Genomic DNA, 19,988 nt, shown 5'->3' with positions numbered 1-19,988 from the left:
ACAAACTACATTTCAAATTGTATTAATTCTATGACTCTACAAATTCTTTCTGGAAGTTCTCCTAACACCATGAGCTTTCAGAGATGGTGGTGCAGCCTCCCCTAGCACTACGCGAACATTTGCAGTGCAAGCTGACTGACTGGCCGCATGGCAACAAAGGCTTTGGAATGGTGCATGCAGCAAGTCTTCCCTTGCAAAAAGCAGGGCACTCACCAGGCTGGGTTTGATGCCTACACTTTCAGCAGCTTGAAATGCTAACAGCAGATTTCTCTTCTGTAAAAACAAAACAAAAGGTCAAAAGGATTATCATTGAAGTACAATTCCTGAACCCGACCTTGCATCTGGTTCATCAGTAAGTTTAAATGATCAGGTATATCTGGAAAGTCAAAAACACTAGATTCAATACTTTCACGTGACGCTTTTGGTATTAGTAAGGTATATTTGCAAACAAGTTCTTTGTCTTTGAATAACTCATCTACTTTTGCCCAAGCTACAGCCCTCTGGTTTTGACAAATAGGTTCTTGTGAAACTGGTTATAGCTGGGCAAAAAAACCCCCACTGAGGTTCTGTCTTTCTTATGAGCGAAAGGTGTCTGAAGAGGTGTTAACTAATATAAGGCATTCCTGTATACAGTATAATTCTTATTGTACTAGATACTAGCTGTCTGAAGTAAATCCAGGTTCCTCCCCTTGGCGAGGGTCTTCACATATTTAGAATGTGCTGACATGGTCTGACTTTTACATACGTTGCTGTCCAAGTAGTTCAGTGGATGAAATGTCTGCCTACTGATCCAGCACTTTTAACATGCGCTGCTAACGCAGGACTCCAGAAATGCTTTAAGCCTTGCAAAAAGGACGCTGTCTTCATGTTTATCTGCAGCACTCACTGGATTCAGGCAACTGTCACTAACTCTTTATCCAGTAGGCCCTGCATTTCCTTCTGGGGGCTCACTGTTGGTTTCCTTCCCCTTTTCATTCTGTTTGCTGTGTAAGTTCTCAACTGATGTTTATCTCCTCCTGTTGCTCCCATCTACTTAGTTTGTACCAGTCACGATCAAGGTCTTGCCACACTGCATCTCTACCACATATCCATCAAAATGGATAACGTTCACTGTGACGTCTGCAAATGGTGTAGGAGCAGGTACGACAAAACTTACTTTATCCTGGCTGTTGAGCTCCTGGTACGGAATATGTGCAGGCAAATACGTGTGCAGGAGAGCGCAGAAGGCCAGCCCATCGCTCCAGCTGCTGCTGAAGTTGGTAATATCAATGTTCTGTAAGAGAAAACATGAGCCATCCCTGAACAATGCTACACAATAAAAAAAATATAATCCCAAAACAGTGGTTTTTAACGCAGTCATGAAACAAAACCTGAGTATTAAAGGAATATAGGTTTATGTTTTCCATGCTCCTCCTTTTTCGTGTCAAGTAGAAAGTTACCAAGTAGGACGGAAAGTTTCAAAGTCTTGGATAAGGGATTCCTAAAGAGTTAAATGTTTTTTGCACCAGGCCCCAAACAGAGAGACTCTCTCCGATGCTTTCTAGAAGGTGAGGAACAGCATGTGCAGCACATGCTCCAGCGGCAATTTTGCTGTGCTGGCAAGAGGAAGGACTTTATCTGGTCCCTTTCAACCACAGAATGGCAGAAATATGATTTCTCCAGCACCTACAACAGAAGGAATTGATACTTTAAAATGGTGTTTTGTAATTGATCGCATGCTTCCTTGTCTCAGGATATGTAACAGAGGGGTGGATTTGTAGAACAATGAGGCAGTGTTATCAGTGTGTTTGAGCACCGTTATCTTTCTGGTATTACACAGCAGATACATGCTTTAATGAGAACGTATGATTAACGATTATGACTTGATTCAGCCCCTTATCAAAAGCGATCTCAAACTGATGAAATATTAACACAGTCCTCAAGCCCTAAATAAAGAACGCGCCTACTTGTACGCGAGAGGGAGGCTCAAACCTGGCAAGAGCAACGGCTGATGGCAGCTTTCCAAGAGCTGGGCAGATGTGCCCAGTTTGCAGGCATTTGCAGGAACGCGTGCCTGCATTCTCATATTCTTTATCAACGCAGCATCTTTCCTCTGCACATCACAGAGCACTTAACGAGAGAGAGGTAACGAATGGGAAGTCTGAGATATGGAATTTAATCACCTACCCTAATTTGCAAAATGAGCCGTAAGTAGTTGAGAACAGAGGTCTCTCGATGCTCACCTTCCTACCGCCACAGTCACTGACAAGCAAACGTGGCTGCGCCACTGGTAACGAGTACAATACAAGATCCTTATGGAACAGAAACCTTTAAACCTTGTCTTCACACATTTCCTACATGACAACAAGGCTGCGTCTGCTCAAGGAAGCAATGTTTCAGGCGGCACGGGTATACTCATAAACACCCAACTGAAACCCCAGAGCGGAGCTAGAAGAATCTCCGACTTGTCTGTAGCGACACTCCCACCACCACCAGCTCAACAGGAGGGCAGTGAAAAGGAAACATTCTGAAAGAAATAGGCTAACACGGTTGTGAGTTTAAAAGGTCAAAAACCATCTTCCTTCCCTTTGTTGCGAGAGAGTGGGATTCTTTGCTAGCCACATAACTTACTACAAGGGTGCACTCAGGTGCACAGAGGAAACCCAGTTTCCCTATTCATGACAACTGAAGTCCAGAATGTGCTATGTTCGACAGCTGGACGAGAGCGATTACAGAAACAGGAACTGATATTTTGAAAATCAGCCCATCTGTAAAGAACTTCTTTAAAATACAAAGGTTACTGGGAGTTCAGAGTGCACTCAGGGTTCTTCACAGGAGTTCTGTAGTTAAACATACGCTTGTGGCCCGGTTCAGATCCTGTGACAAAGTGACCTTTCTAATGCTCTTGTTTGCACTGACTGGCCAACTAGCCAGCACACCAAGCGATTCTCATGGCTAAGTTTTGCTGCTCTAATAGCAGCTGTAGTTCCAAATACCAGCTAAAAACAAAACAGTGAACTAAGTGATATTGCTTAGAAAAGTAACAGCTGCTGGAGCACGGAAGGCTCCAGGACATGATGGCACTGCACCATCTCTCGCACTACGCAGGCGTGGAGCTACGCTCACATCATTCTCACCAGCCACATCTTCCTGTGTGCTGAACTTCAACTCAGGCTCTCCGCCACCTCATTTTCTTCATTTAGCTATTTTCCAGTTTCAAGATTCCCCAAAAGACAAAGCTTTTACCGCATCTGTCATACAAAAGCTAATGCAGATGCACTAAAACCCAGGAAGGAAGTATTTTAGCGTATGCTCTTCACTTACGATGCCTCACTGATTAGTTGTCCAAGCTGGACTTTGTCCAGTCAGAAAGGATTTCAGATTAGTAATAAATGTCCATAACCAAACATGACTCAAATTGAAGCCGTACAGAATTTTTCAGGTTAAAATACTCTGGCTGTAATAAATCTACAAATCTAATGGGCTCGGAAAGCAGGCCATCGGCAGCAGACATTACCACACTGCACCAGCTACCACAGTATATTTTGCTCTATTAACGTCTGTCAAAGGAGATAAAAGTGACGTAGGGGCTGGATACAATGAGAAGAAAAAAATATTTTCCTCTGAAAGCTGTCTTGGCTTTGCCTAATCCATAAAGTCTCATCACGAAAGTCCAACTTTGTGTTATGGAATTGGCTGAAGCTGGATTTCTCTGCTGTCTTGACATTTTAAACAAGTTACTTACTATTTATCAATCTGCAGTTAGTGGGAAAGGACTGACTGCCAAATCACAGAATTGTTTTTACTGAGGCCAATATATTTTATCAGCAAATAGCCTACCTCAAATGCCAATATTCTCATTTTATATTGTGTGAGAGAAATGGAAAATGGAGGTCATCTCCCACTTCTGCCAGAGGCCATAGAAACTGGAACAAACAAAGCCTTGGTTAAGCAACAGGACTAGACAAAAAGGCAAGTCATGTTTTTGTGGAAACATTATATCCTATCCTCGTTTTCAAGATGCTATTATGAGACACAAGATATGAAACTGTTCCTTCCTACAGTATTTCACCAGCCCAGCATCAGTTTGATAATTTTACTCATCTTTGTAGTCTTCACTATACCTGAAACTCTTCTCCTCCTCCCAGCTAACAATATCTAGAGATAAGAAGTGCTGATGTCTACAATAAAATCAGAACTAGGTCCAAAAATCCTCACATCTCCAACAGCAACATCCAGCCAGTCACCTTCAGTAATTCTTGGATCCAAGTCTTGCAAACGAGTACAAGTTCAAGGATGGGCTTTGCTGACTATATTTAAACCACAGGTGAAATCTAGTGCAACGTGGAACGTAATGATCAACAGAGAAAAAGAACTCAAAGCTGAATTTTTGTCTTAAACGCAAACCCAAAATGAATGCCCAAAGGTTCATCTCAGCTGTACAGTTAATATTACAGACACTTAGACTCAAAACCACTTAGTTGCCATTTTCACATCCACCAAGCATCAGCAAATCATGGATTTTTTCCATTTCACGCACGGTACAAACCCCTCTCTGGCATTTCATCTTGGATTCTGTGTTAACTACTTTTCAGTTTGGGATATAAGGACATGGCAAATGAAAAGTGATCTTTTGTGTTTGCTACACTGCAGTTTTACTTTTAGCAGCTCCCCTCTACACCACACCAAGAGGAATCAAGACAAAATAGAGGCATTCTGATTCCTTGGAAGATGTCTGGCTCTGCTAAGCCAGGGGGAAATAAAAAAAACCAACTCGAAACAAAAAATGGAAAACAATTTGGGAATGACCACCTTAGAAACTATTTACTTCTCCTGATTATTTTGGCAGTGGAACTTGTCTCAGTCTTTTTGCCGCACCTCTCTACTCCTCAACACACAAGCCATGAATACGAAGGAGCTATTTGTGCACATGCGGGTTGGTAATGCATACTTCCAAACCGCAGGATGGACAGTTTGGTGATTTCTCTGTCACCCAGCATGCTTACAGCAGAACCCCCACCCCAAGCTCTGAAAAACGGCACGTGACTTCTCATGAGAGACCTAGAAGTTAACCTACATAGGATGGCACCCTTTAGGAGGAAGATGCACCATCAGAGCGTATGCAGGATGAACGTAAGGAGAAACATGAAAACTGAATAGGAACTGCAGATCAGTCCAAGTTGTAGCGCTCATTAGGCAGGGTGAAAAAATTGCTATCTCATGGTCACAGCACATCTCATGGGCACTAGTACCCCAATGTCTACCATTAGGATGCCAACAGTGGATCCACACTGCTAAAGACATCTGTACCAGAGATTAACCCCCGGCTCATGCGTTGAGGAGTGCCGAGCAGCTTAGGCCTGCGCTCAGGATCACTAGCTTCCTTTGGAGCAGATGTATCACAGGCATATTGCGCAGCACTTGACCTGGGTCTGCCATGGTGCTGCTAAGAAAACAACCAGGGAGGTGGAAAGAACATGAAAGTCAGGCTGAAAGAGATGGTTTTTTTTTAGCATGATGACATAACCGTCTTCAAATACCCTGTGTGGAGTGGCAAAAAGGAGCAGGGAAAGACGTGAGGGTACAAAGTTTGGTGTGTAGAGCACAGAGGTGTCAAGACTAAACTATTTCCAATGTAGTTCCCAGGCTTCTTGTCAGTGAAAACAGTTCATTCACTTCACATGAAAGCTGATGAGTGAACTACTATACATGCACTGGGAATATTAAGAGACTGGGATCTGGAAGCACACCAGGGAGCGCAGTTATCTGAAAGTACCGAAGTACCCAGTGTGGCTCATTTCTATGAATATTAAAGTACCTGATGTTAAGCCAAGTGAAAAAAAATATCCAGGCAACATTATTTAGAGAGCAAATGTATTGTCTCTGATCTTAGTGGCAGGTCAAGTCTAAAAGACACTAAACACCTGCAAGTCATTAACCTTAGCCCCCCACCCCAGGAACAGGACCTTTGCTTGCAGATAACAGAGCGCTATGAGCGCCACGGTAAAGACACAGAGGGAAATCTGTGTGATCTGTTCTCACTGAAAACAATTTCTTGTTTATCTGAGGAAAAAACAACCACCCCGTTAGATTTCACTAGATCTTTGACTCCAAGGCTTCGGTCAAAAGCAACAATGACATCATATGCTCTTCATTACAGCCTGAGTATGTTAAAATACTGACACAAGATATTCCCGCTACACAGATGTTACTATGCCCTCAGCAATGGCTCTTTGAGTGATAATTGTCTCTCTAAGACCCACATTTATAAATTATAGACATGAATCAGCTTGGAGCTAGCCTGGAACTCTGGAAGAAAGCCTGCAATAAATATGACCCTACCATCATTCTTCCCACCCTCCCCCTCAGCATACAACATGCCCTCCTGCCTCTCAGAGGTCACTGGTACAGAACGGCACATCAGGAACGTGCCAGAGTGGCTAGCTATTGAGGTTCAGCCCATGCAGAATATAAACTGAAATACCAAAGACAGAGCTAGTTAAAATAGATATACTGGAATAAGCCAAAGGGAATTTCCTTGGTTTTAATAGCAGCTCCCCCTTCTGTGGCTCAGCTTTCTGCAATCCTTCCTGCTTATCACTAACCAGACCCCCGCATCTTCTCCGCAGACCAAAAGCCTTACAGCTCAGTGTTTTTACACTGGTTTGGTTATATTTATTTGGTTATATTTAAACACAGATGTCTGAACCTCCTTTCCATGCACCGCATCTCTGCAAATCCGAACTCTGACCTAAGGTAAAATCTGACCAAGGTACCTTGAAAGGCAGCTCCCAAAGATTACCTGCACCCGCCCATCTTTAACAACAGCTGCATGAAACTGCAAATCTAATTTGGATTTATTACACCCTAATTGGCCAGGCACATGTCAGCAGGCTTCAGCCAAAGAGGTTCTGTCAAAGGTAGCATATAAGCTTTGAGCTCTGGCTAGGCAAGCTCTAAATACTTCTTAAGAAGCCACACAAGTGAAGAAGGGCTCCTTTTAGCATGACCTAACCTTCTGAGCAAACAAAAGAACTCCAGTTCACCTAAATTGCTCCAGCAAAGGTAAGAAACATCGGGGCGATCTGCTGGAAACACGGGTGAATTAGAAGTGTGGTCAGGTCCAGTTAACATGGATGAAAGGCATGAATGCCTAAAATGAAAGACTGCCTGGATTCTTCTGTAATTACAGGGTGAACCCAGATGACTTGGACAATTGCACACAGCTATTTTCAATGGGTAGCTGCAAGTCTAAAGTGATTTGCATATCACATTTGGTCAGTCTACTACCAGGAACCTTTCCGAAGTCTCTTACAAATCTTTTTTCTCTTAAATGGAACACACAATAAAGTAATGCCTCTTGGTGAAAAGAAAAAATCCAGAATAACTTGTGGGACAGCATTACTGTTTATTGTATAGAGATTAAGTGGCTAGCCAAGATGGGGAAGGAAGCCAAATGACCTTCCATCCTCCAGGCTGTATTAATATCCCTAGTTCAAATGGTTCAGGCAGCTGCAGTCTCCATAAGAATTGTTTTAACCTTTCTTTGAAACTTTGTATTTCTATCTCCATTATCCATCTTTCTAATGCCTCTACCAGCCACGTCAGTAAGCCACGCACCTTACTGTTGATTACACGTGTATGAAACAACATAGCTCAGGTAACATAAAATGCTATGTGAAAATGCTGTTGAATTATCTAGTTACAGCAGTGAAATGCTAAGAAACTGGTGCCAGCTCTTTAAAGGTTATCCCCTTTACTACATTCCTTTTTATAAAGAATCCCCACTTCCCATCACATTCCTAGGTTGTGTTTCCTCCTTGCTCCACTGCTGCCACGGGTGTTGCCTTGGGTTTACCATTTATCATTTGCTTCAGTAAGTGAGAACTGATGAGCTGCCTTAGCAGAGACATTAGCAAGCGAGCTTATGACTGTATCTTTTTGCAAGAGCATCAAACAGCAGTTGACTACAGTAGTCACATGGAGCAGGGACATTTAAAAAGAGGAAATTTAATGAGCTTATTGTCATGCACTCTACACAAAGATTTTCAGCTCCCAATTATTTTCGTCTCTTAAAAGCCAGAGATCTGAGAAGACACCAGAAACACAGGCATGTCTACTTTTCTTCATTGCCTTTCCTAGTTGATAGGTAGCATTACGCTGTCTCAAGTTCTGTGCTCAAAACAAGCTCATCCGACAGGAGTCGTCTCAAAGACATCATTCAGAGTAAACTGTAAAGCCACTCTAAAATGACTTGTGCACTCTTCAAGCTCAGCTCTTCCTTCACAAGGTACTGAGGAGGTCCGTGACCTCTGCAAGGCCGCTTAGTTCTAGTATTTTGATTACTAAAAAGATGTGGTGCAGCTATAGCTAAAGTTTTCACAAGAATAAAAAATGAAGGTAGTACCAAATGGGAGATATTTCAGGTAATACGTGATAAAGTAATTATGTGACTTCTCCTTTCCTCTGCTTGCAAGGTGAAAAACAGTTGCTACTGACACTGGAATCCTCACTGTAACTATACATAGGAATAACCTCCTTAACAAGCCAAATAGCAGCCATTTGTGCCCATCAGATCTATCGCTTCCAGCACTGTGTGGACTGGCAAACAGTTCAGATCTTTTAGGTTTTATTTGCATTTTAATATATAAAGATTGACTTTTTAAAATGAAACAAGTTCTGGTGAACAAGGGTTGAGAGTAGTTGCTGGCACAGTGCACATTACACACAGTGAATGTATCTGAACTTGTCCTAGCAAATAATACGAGTTGTTTTGAATGCAAATTACCCCATGACAACGTTCTCATTACTAGAAGTCACCTACTTCAAAGGTCTCACTAAAGTCTGGTGAAGTAACAGGGGTTTGTACATATTCCTCATTTTGGGTCTTAATTTATCACTTCGCACACCAGAGAGAATGTATATACAATGCTGAGTTCAGAGAGCTGGCTTTCTGTTACACAAACATACAGGACCAAACGAGAGCTGGGACAAGCAGAAGCGATTTTATGGACATCTCTGGGCCATTTCAGAGATCAGGTAATGGGGACAAAAGATATATATTGAATGTGATTGGTACTTCTGTAATTTACACCACTGTCACACTCAGCGAGCAGGCAAAACAAGCGTTAGTTATATCTAGAAAGGCAGAGGCAGATTACACAGCAAGACCAGGAACTAGCAAATTCCCCTCATTATAATAATCCCATTAGATACTGAGAAGTTCTTGTTTTGCCCTGTGACTCTTCTGCTTTGCAGCATAAATTATACTTGTTAATGCTCACCTGCTGAAAGCCAACTCCCTGCTTGCTACACAGCTAACATTTCCATCAGTTTTCTCTCCAGCTTGTATAAATGACACCACTGCTGAATGCCACAGAGAAGAAACAGACTGGGCTGTGTTCCTTCATTGCTAGGGCTGCAAGAGTGAAGATGCAGCAGCATGGCTCCAGGGACCACACGGATACTCTGGGGAAGGAGGCAAGGAGAGGGGGGGAGGAACTAGCTCCCCTCTGTGTCCAAGACAGCAGCGCAGCCACTTCCTGCCTGGAGCCCTGGTGCAGAATTGCTAATGACCACACTGGCTGCTCCCACAGCTATTTCTAATTATCTGTATTGAGAGTTCAGAGATTAGCCATGTCCTGGAATTCCTGGGCAGAGGGGTAGGCTGCAGACTGCAGCAGGCTCATGCTAACGGGTGGAAACAAGGTGGGGAGAGGTCTTCACAGCAAAAGATATTCATGGAACTGGCAGCAGGGCTCAGCTCTCTCCCACTTAAATTCACAGTTTGGAGCCGTTCCAGCTGGTGACCAATCAATTCAGTGTTTTCACTGATTGTCATTGCATCCAGGCAACACAAGGAAAGTGTCTTGGACTTTGGGATGGATAGAATGTAAATGCTATTTTTAAAATTACCCAGCAGGATAGAAAGTTACGCATGAGAGCGCTGCATGGGCGTTCATTTTATCCCTCCAATCAAGAGACTTGTATTTGTTTACAGGATAAAGCCCCTTATGTGAAAAAAGGTAGAACTTGGCTCAAGTTATTTGGCTACACTGGAGGAGCACGTTTATGCACTGGCATCACCGTGAAGGGGGCTTGCACATCGGTAATCAACCTGATTATTCCCAACATGCCACGATTTGGCTGCTGCATTTATTTTCCATCCCCAAATCTGGGTCCAGCTGGGAAAGAGAGAGAAACTGCATGTACACATTCCACTATAAGTGTTTTTATTTAGAAAAAGAAAATATTTATTCTGGAAAAAAAAAATTGAGACTATCTTGAAATTTTAAGCCAGTACTTTCATTAATTAAAAACTTTCAGGATTGCCCTTTTTATCAGAGCATCTTTCAAAATATTACTGAAACTCATCATCATCTAATGATAGGATATGATGATCTGTTTTAACAGCTAGGGAAATCAAGGCAATGGTATTATGCAAGACTGCAAAGTCACAAAGATGGTCCAAAGCAGACTCAGGAGGAAAATTCCTGACCAACTTATTCTCAATTTTTATTTAAACACAGGATAATCCCTCCTATCCCAATAGCTATTAGCAAGACTCCCTTCAACTTTTGCACAGATAGGAAAAGTTTCTCTGAAGCCAGCGTCTCCTCTTCTACAAATAAGCAGACACAGAGCCAGAAATCTCACCCATTTCTCAGAAACTCACAGAATATACTAGTAAGTTCCTGGAAAACCCCGTTGCTCATATATCTTACTTCTAAATGTCAAAATGCTACAAGTACTGGGCATGCAGAGCTCTTGGTAAGCTTGCACACCCTCTCATACCAGAAGGGATAAGCTAGCGTATGGTACTTCAGGGTAAGTGTCATCATTCGCCAAAGGACTTTGTTGCATTAATGGTATTGGTAAATATTAAGACAGACTGCTTTTTCCCACTTATTCAGTGGGCTCTGGCCATAAGCCTCTAATGCGAGGCACACTGGTTAGTATGGCAGAAGAGAAATCTTCCCAGTCCTCCCCAGAAGAGAGAGACTCTGCCATGAAAGCTGCTCCGAACAAACGGATGGCTGCCATTTAAACTAGGGGGTGTCGGGGGTGGTGTTCAGTGTGTTTCTTCACCCACATCACCGAAACTCAGAGTTATTTGTTTTGCTGCTGATCTTCAGCACGCACGATCACAGTACTGTGGGGGAACCCAGCCTTTCCAGAGCGCACATAAACTTTGTGTAACAGCAGATGGGATTTATCCCCTATCCTGGTTGCTTGAAAGGCCTTGGAAAGGTGGCCAGAAAACCTGTACATCCACTCCTCTGTTACTGCTGAATTATGGAGTGCCACAGCATGAACCTAGGGCTCATGACGAGTTAAATATTTAGATAGAAACCTGGTTAATGTTGGTATACAAGAGAGAGAGTGATACAATTTGGAAACATATCGAAACAGTTTTACACTGCTTGTTGACACAAACACAAAAAGTAATGTAGAAAAGGGTGAGCGAATCACCCCCGTACCCAAGCGCACATCTTGCGATGAACAAACAACTGGGTTTGTCTCTTTCTTTAGGGCAGCGCACAGCTGTGCTGGGGTTCCCAAGGCTTTAAAACTAAGCTCCATTGCGCTCGTGTCAAAGGCATTTGACCAACTGTTTTACGAGCCAAGTCACAGGAATTATATTGTGCCCAGGTTCAGAGGGTTGATCCTGGGTTTTGTCCCGCTCTTTGATTCTTTACCAGAACTGCCAGCCGGAGCACCAACCCCGAGGACTGCGGCAGCATCTGCAATAGTGTCTGTTCATCCTCCGTGGTCCAGGACGGTGCATAACTGAAGTGTAAGTGAGGCAAAGCGCTCAGTCAAGGCTTAAGAAAAGATTGAGACAGTAGTTGCTTAAGTGGAAAGATAACGTCAACTACCCACACTAATGACGTACAAAGAAATAACAGACTTCTTATTTCTAAATATAACCCTTACTTTCCAGAATAAGGAAGAAACTGTAAAGCATGGACATGTTAACGTACAACTGGCCACGAAGGGGCTTTTGGATCTGCTATAAAGCAGGTCTGCCCAACGTGCAGCCCCAGGAATACGGCTGCTTGTTGCATCAGCAGTCAGAAAACAGTCATCCTGGCTGGCTGTCCTAGCAGCAGAGAAATCCATCCCCCTAATGAGAATGCCTGGCCCCATGACCATTCAACCAAAGGGAATATGTTTGTCCTCATCAGCCTATCTGCATTTGTACATCTTTGGGCCACACTTAAATCTCTGCTGGATCTCACCCAGCCAGCAAATGAGTCAAAAAATATGAGAAGAAGCAAGGGATAATATCACGGAATAGGGCTTGAGAACAAAGAGGATATGGAGGAAATACTAGCTAGTACAAAAAGAAGAGGAATGTAAATTCCTGTGAGAAAAAGAAAGCCACAAATTCATAAACAAAAAGCTAGTCTTAGTCTGAGTTTAAACTGAATACAAAAGGGTAAAAAGCTTTATATTATATCCACTGCCAAACCACTAGTCAACCAGTCTCTTGCTATAATTACTTGACAAACAGCGAATACTGCAACAGCCGTTATTTTTCTCCCTAACCTTTTGCATCTTTGCTACGTGAAGACCATAGACCTATGCAGAGACACCAACTTTTACATACTCCAATATACCAGCTTTATGCTTTTAGTGGTAAAAGCATTCAGAATTACATTTAATGACTTTTAGGTTATGTTTGGAAGTAATTTGTTTCCAGTTTCTGTCTCTCAAGGCTGGAATGGCCATAATAGCAGGAATACTTCAGGGCAGGGTTTTTCCTCCTTTCTGAATAGCTGAGGCACTATATGGGAAAGGCACTTTTATTAATATATACAGCAAAGACAAAGGATGAAGTATTCAGATTCCTCCTTATGCCAATCTATATTTCTGGAAACTATGCAGGCTGCAGTCTCATCAGGATATTTCATCAGAGCCCTAAAACTATCTGTGTTTTAAGAAAAGGAAGCTTCAAAAAGCAATTCACAACTTTGGAGGCAAATACTCAGAATGGCTGGGCTAACAGATACTTGTGTTTTGCTAATTTTGACTAAGCAATACAATGTCAGAGAGTATCACCCTAAAAATAGTTCCTACATACTCCTGAGCATACTTGCTGAAGCTGCATAGTGTTCCTGGGACCTACTGCGAAGTCAAATAGCTCTGAATAAGGCATGGAAACAAATAAAACATTATCTTCTAGCTTTGCTCATAGTTGCAGGCGTATTTTATGCAGAATAATTAAAAGGAATTCTTTTCTCCAGGAACTACCTGTACAACATGTAAGCTACGTAAAGATTGCTCTGATTAGTAGTTTCTCCATGCTGTTGAGATTCCTCCAGATGGTATGAAATCGGATCTGAGGCTGGTCCCACAAATGCCAATAAGACCAATATGAATTTATCAGCCATCTCATATCGGGGAGCACTGCCTCTTCTCCTGAAGATGCCCACTGCCTTTATCCGTAAGCTGTTGTACTGAGACTGTCACAGTCAGGGAGATGATACAATGCAATGGCTTGAATGCACAGGTCGGGAATACAGGAAAGAAAAATCTCCAGAGGTAAGAGCTGCCAGCTCCCTTTGTCAGTTCTAGAACATTCCTCATCTCCACCTATTTAGAATCATAGAATCATTACGGTTGGAAAAACCTCTAGGATCATCAAGTCCAACTGCCAACCCAACACTACCATGTCTCCTAAACCATGTCCTGAAGCACCACATTTACATGTATTTTAAATACCCCCAGGGATGGTGACTCCCCCACCTCTCTGGGCAGCCTGTGCCAAGGCCTGATCGCTCTTTCAGTGAAGACATTTCCCCTAATATCCAATCTAAACCTCCCCTGATGCAGCTTGAGGCCGTTTCTTCTCATACTATCACTAGTAACGTGGGAGAAGAGACCAACCCCCCCTCACTCCAGCCCCTCTCAGGCAGTCGCAGAGAGCGAGAAGGGCTCCCCTCAGCCCCCTCTTCTCCAGGCTAAACCCCCCCAGCCCCCTCAGCCGCCCCCCAGCACACTTGTGCTCCAGACCCTGCCCCAGCCCCGCTGCCCTTCTCTGGACACACTCCAGCACCTCAATGTCCTTGTCCTGAGGGGCCCCAAACTGAACACAATATCGAGGGGCGGCCTCACCAGTGCTGAGCACAGGGGCACCATCCCTGCCCTGCTCCTGATGGCTGTTTAGCATTCCTCTATGTAAGACAACCACACAGACAGCTTTACTATAAAAGACGGTGGTTCTTCAACAAGCGGACCCCAAATGGGTCCTGTTAATCAAATATAACTTTGATAACAAGAATAACCATGATTGCGCCTGGGAGAAGAGTCGGTCTCAGGTTCTCTTTTCCTCAGGGCCACAGGATGGATGTGTAGTGGTTGGAAAAAACAGGAGGAAGAGAGTTCTTTTAAGAGAGCCGAATTCATTAACATGGTAACAATTGCCTCCCCTCACTGGAGAGGGTATATGTGGCAGAAACAATAATCCTCAGTTCTAATGCTCATGGGTTAAGTCCCTCTTGATGTTCTGTGTTTTGCAATTCATCTGGGGATAGTAATAGACTTAATCTAGAGAGGTTTGGCCCCTTGACAAACGGTCTCCACAGAGAGCAAACAGAACCAGGGCACTTAAATAACACCACAGTCACTAATGATATTATGGAAGGTGATAATGCAACAAGAATGACTCTCAGCAGCTTCCAGGAGTTACGACTCATGGGAACAGAGCCTATTAGAGAAGAAGCACCCAATTTCTACTTCACACCGTTGCTATGATATATAATCTTTTTAAATAGATAAAAAAAACCACCACAAGACAACAGAGAAAAAGCTGTTTTAACATAAGTAACTTACTCTCAGCAGGCTTTGTGGTTTAAAGGACTTGTGGTAATTGAGTTCCAGAGCCACAAAAGCAGTTCTCAAGTCTGGGCATCTCATCACCCTACATTATACACCATGACGTCAACAAATTCAGGGAGGCAGAAGGCAGAGCCTGCATATGTCTGGCAAAAGAGATCATGTGCCAGTGCACAATTCTTATAGGAACCACGCAATAGATTAAGGTTGGCTTTTTTAAGCTGGAGATTTTCCTCGAGGAAGTTTTGCACAAAGCTGTCATTCACTGTAATTCCTTGTACTGGTGAGATTTTTTTAGCACCTCCCCTGCATAGTTATTCAAAATTGATGGCCAAAATGCCAGATAACATTCCTCTAGGCACTGAAAAAATGACAACTGAAATCTCATGATCAATCATGCCAGTTTATGCAATCCCACTTTCATATTCTTTTCTCCTAGTCATCAAACCGAACTTCCTCTTTATTTTCATTCTAGTGATTGTTTTCATGTTTTGAATAATTACTTTTCCCCTTTAGCGTTCATATCTTTTTGATATCAAATCACTGCTCTAATAAGGATCTTAGAAATGACACAGCAGATTAGAGAAACATAGATGCTTTCATGTTTACCCTCAGTTACTATAAACTCATGCCATTTCTCTTTTTAACAAACAAAACCCTTCAGGCCACTACTAATTTGTGTTGTACTTCTCTCAACTCCCTCCAGCGTCCCTCTCCTGTTTTATGAGATTGCCTCCTGGGGAACACGCTCAAGTTCAAAGACAGTCAATGTTCCCACTGCAGTCAGTGCAAGGATATATGCCAGGAGCAAGATGTAAATTTCTATCTAAAGTATAAGCCTGGAGTGGATTAAAGCATTTTAAAAGTGGAGCCTTGTGTGCCGGTCCCTAGGTCTTATCCACAGATCACTTCCTAGGTCACTAATCCAGCTTTCCTCGGGAATCTGGGACATGGGCAGTAGTTGCTACTGAAAGTATCAGTTATTCTATTTTATTCATACTATTTAATGTAACTTACGAAGGTAACAGGTTTAACATAAAAGGAATCTCCCTCTTCCTCACCAGCCCAGATCAGGAACTGTTACTAGTCCTCAAAGGCAGTCCATTTTGCCACTGAAAGGAGAAGTTAGGCAGCGAAGCAGCAAGTCTTTTCTCTCATTCCACTGTGCCACGGAGCTGAAAACAGTTTGCATCCAAAGTTATCTGTGGTTCTGGGCTTCATGTTAGAAGGAACATGACAGATTATACTGGGATGTGCACAGATGATGCCTCAAGGACAGGGGCATTATCTCTGGAAAAGGCATGCACGTCATCAGGGTTCTGCTTTCAGAATTCATTACCTCATTCCCACCACAGCAGTGGCTAAGGCAGGAAGGGAGGATGATGCTCTTCGCTCCAGTTCTTTGTACTCAAGAATTATAAAAACTCCCTGTGGAGCTTAATATCAGCCTTATCAGAAGAGCACAAGGGTCTGGGAAAACCAACTTCAAGAAGAGCTAGTGAACGCACTGCAAGAAGCGCAATGGGAATGAGAATCTGAGGAAGAATGTCCAAGAGATAATGCCTCTGAATGAAGCAGTGGAGACAGAGACAAGACTCTCACCATAAATCAGTACCGTGTTCATCCTTTGGTTCATCTGACTAATTTCTGCCCTGAGATCTTACACTGTGGGTAATAAGGCCCCCACCACATCACAGTCTGAGCTTCTCAGACTCTCCTGGATTATGCGGGGTTTGTCAGTGCTTTACCTGCTTGTTCTCTAAAACTGCTGAGAACTCATTTTGCTGCTATAGAAAGAGTAACGACAGAGGACAGCCATGAACAGAACAAGAGCCTCATCAAAGCAGGAACCAAAATGAAAAAGCTTTTTCTGAAACATCATCCGGACAGTCACGTAGCAACAACACTCCAGCAGCCATATATAAAGCAAAGACTTCCACTGTCCTCGGAAGCACGGACATACTTTCCTCCAGAGACTAGTACTAAAAGGAAAAACAAATAGACCCGGATTGCCTTGCATACCCCCTGGGTGGCCTGCTATCTGATACACAGTTAGCTCCTCTGCTTGGGTTCAGCATAGGAAAACAAAACTCCTCTTCTAGTCTATCACAGAGGGAATGCTTGTCACTCTTGGTACCGGTCTGGTACCTACAGAATCAGGACAGGCCTCTACATTTGCAAAGCCACATAATAAGTTCTAAAAGCAACACATGTAGCTCAACTTGGGTGTGATCTGAGAAAGAAAACGACAGGCTGACTCTCAGAGAACACTTCTGACAGTGAACTCAGCAGAGTTAGACTGTTTGAAGAGAAGCGGACGAAGCTCACCATATGCGCCATTTGAAGCAAAAAAGGGCAATGCTATTGGGAGAAAGTGTTACTCAAGAGATGGCTTTGCTGGCTTAATAGAAGTTAGATGTGGAGAGGTATTTCCTGAACCACTTTCTGAAGACTGGATGGGAATGTTCCCCCACACCTTCAAATCCAAGACCAGGAGAATTTTAGTAGATGAGATATACAATAAATCAACACAGCACAGAGCATAGTCTCAGGGCAGCACTTTAGCCTTTAGGCAGTATCACAGAACTAGAGGCTAAACGCTAACCCTGGCTTTATTCCTTCTGCACTGTGTCTCAAGTCAAGAGCTGTATCTGATGTCTGTCCCTCTGAAATCAGTGCAAGCCAGATGGATGTGTCAGTGCTAAGAAATGACTCAAACTTTTACACGTCAGTTTACTTAAAGGGAAAGCTACTGTCTTTTCTTCCAAACTCCTGCACCCTGCAGCTAATGCTTCATAAAGAGCTGGTTGTGAAGAAGAAAAGTATTTTATTATTTACTTTAAAAGATGGGCTCTGCTTTTATTAAAGACTTGCTCCAGGGTGCATATCATGTGGTGATAACTGCGTTTGTCTTCTGTTCTAAGTAACAAACAATACTATTCTTAAGAAAGAAAAATCTCAACATTATATCAAACCAAGACAATCCCACACACCCAGCATATACCACAGGATGAGCTGTGGTCTATAATTGCCTTCTACAGCTCAGTTACAAGCAGAACCAAGGGCAGAACTCAACTGCGTACAAACACTAGTATGGCCATGGCTGTGCTTATCAAGCTCTGACAAGAACATTATGCCTGTTTAACAGTGAAAATCACTCTGCAAAGAAATGAGACGATCTCAAACATTCAAAACTTGCTTTGTAAAACCCCATTCAGCTGCAGCAGATTAGAAACAGCAGGGCCCCGGGCTGCAAACTTCATTTGGTCAAGGCCACACAAAGAAATATTTCTTTGGTTTTACAGAAATGACTAATGAAAAACTCTCACAATAGCACATCACTCGCAGAAGCCTATAGAAAAAATATTAGAATGTGATTTCAAAAACTGATGCCAAATCGAAGCTGCTGCGCATATACACTCTTGTTTCTCACCATCAGCGACCTTTGATGCAGTAAATATTTTGAGATTTGTATATGAATCACTTACGAAAATGTAACATTGGGGACTGCGGTGGTAAAGAAATCTGAAGGAAGAGGATGGAAACACCCAGTAGAAGGAAACATGCAAAAATCGGCAAACTTAAATACACGTATTTCTTTCAAGTGACGTTGCCTACTGCGCACCTATAGGGAAGTCATGAATCACTCAGAGAGAAGTAAAAGTGTACCTATTCCCTTACCTGGTAACCTTCAGTCTTCTTCTGGCACCATTTCAACAGAGCATTCCTCTTCGAACCACCATACTCCCGAGCCAAGGCTGCTAGCGGGTCCTTTCTCTCCACACTAATCCAGGGAAGAATAAGGGAGAAGAAGATAAATATGCTTGAAGTCTCGTATTTTTCACCACTGTGTAAATAATAGCTGTATGACAAAGCAGAATGGCAGCAGAGATCCTAAATGCAAACCAAACGGTAACAGCTTTCGGAGCTTGCATTCTGGGTTTGCCTCTAGATGAGACAAATTCAGTTGGTAACGCTGCAGACTAAGAGCCGAAAAACCAGCCTATGGATATTCGATGGCTCGTGTTAACCCAGCATTTCTGCTATTATTTTCATCAGCTTTACTTCCAAAATTTTCAAGTAACCTCTTTGCTTTACGTCCTGAAAAGCAGGATTTCGGGTGTAGAATTGAAGAAACTATCTGAAGAATGCGTACCAGCAAATTCACATCCAATTGAGCTGCTGTGGAACGAGTTCTTGAATAAAATGAAAAATCCGGAAGCTGTATTGCAGTCAAGGCCTTGAGGACAGTTAAAGGCCAACAATCAAAACACCCGCATTGTCTCCACCCTACAGCTTCTACTGTTGGAAATAATGGTGGAGATCAGAGGAAAATAAGTGATTTTTCTCAAGACAGAAGAAAATGCTGCGTCCTGCTTTCCCTTAGACCAAAGCTTTTAGTTTTTGACTCACCGTAACAAGTAAAGCTACAGTAAGATAATGAGGGTTGACCTCTCACACACAACAGAATACTTGTATACATCTTAGTGGCTCCTGAAAGCTTGCTATCCTCATTGTGTCATGATTTCTTATCCTACAGATAATTGTGGTTATTATAATCTGAATTTTGATATTTATATCTGACACAGCCCGGTAATTCTGAACCAGACAGATGAGTCAGCGGTTTCCACTGGAGACAGGGTTCCACCAGATTAAAGCATTCATCTTGGGTGCCAGGTAATGCTGTCAATCTTTCCAGGGTGCTGTTTTTCTGAGAAAACTTAGTTGGTACCTGAGCTTGCTTTGGGGTTTCAAGCTGCTGGGGGTAGAGGTAAGCATTCTGCTGCTGAAGGCCACAGGGGGTTTGCTCAGGGACTCCAGGGAGGGGCTTTTGCGGAGGTAATGGTCTGGTTTCAGCTCTTCATTTCTTCCCTTCAGAAGGTCTGTGGGAATTAAAAAATAAAAAAATCTGTCAGTTTGCAGTCTGAGGAGTTTGATTAATCGCTGTCCTGCCACCCCGCACACAATATGGACTCTGTTGTTTTGATTCTAAACAAATGTACTCATTTGTTCATTAAACACACATGGGGCTAGGAAACCTTGAGCAGATTAGAGGTGATCATAACAAGGAATGGCTTTGATGATTTCAACAGTGCAGACTGCCTGGTTTCCTGTGATTGATACTCCTGCTGGGGGGTAGGGGCCTCAGGTGAATGAGGGGAAATACC

General features: G+C 42.9%; 1 protein-coding gene across 2 annotated transcripts in view; it reads right to left on the bottom strand.

Annotated features, from left to right (window-relative positions):
• The window catches only part of SPECC1 (sperm antigen with calponin homology and coiled-coil domains 1), an 84,989-nt gene that overhangs the window by 3,007 nt on the left and 61,994 nt on the right, over nt 1–19,988 (bottom strand). For both annotated transcript variants that reach the window (XM_075113584.1, XM_075113585.1), the window contains 4 exons: nt 19,553–19,703; nt 18,502–18,604; nt 1,157–1,273; nt 214–273 (listed from right to left, as the gene is read on the bottom strand). In XM_075113584.1, coding sequence (XP_074969685.1) covers nt 214–273; nt 1,157–1,273; nt 18,502–18,604; nt 19,553–19,703 — 431 coding nt within the window. The remainder of the gene's footprint in view (nt 1–213; nt 274–1,156; nt 1,274–18,501; nt 18,605–19,552; nt 19,704–19,988) is intronic.

The sequence above is a fragment of the Phalacrocorax aristotelis genome, chromosome 18 (genome assembly GCF_949628215.1).
Source record: "Phalacrocorax aristotelis chromosome 18, bGulAri2.1, whole genome shotgun sequence".
NCBI lineage: Eukaryota > Metazoa > Chordata > Aves > Suliformes > Phalacrocoracidae > Phalacrocorax > Phalacrocorax aristotelis.
The sequence above is the reverse complement of the archived record's forward strand: the minus strand, read 5'-3'. Positions and strand labels throughout refer to the sequence as shown.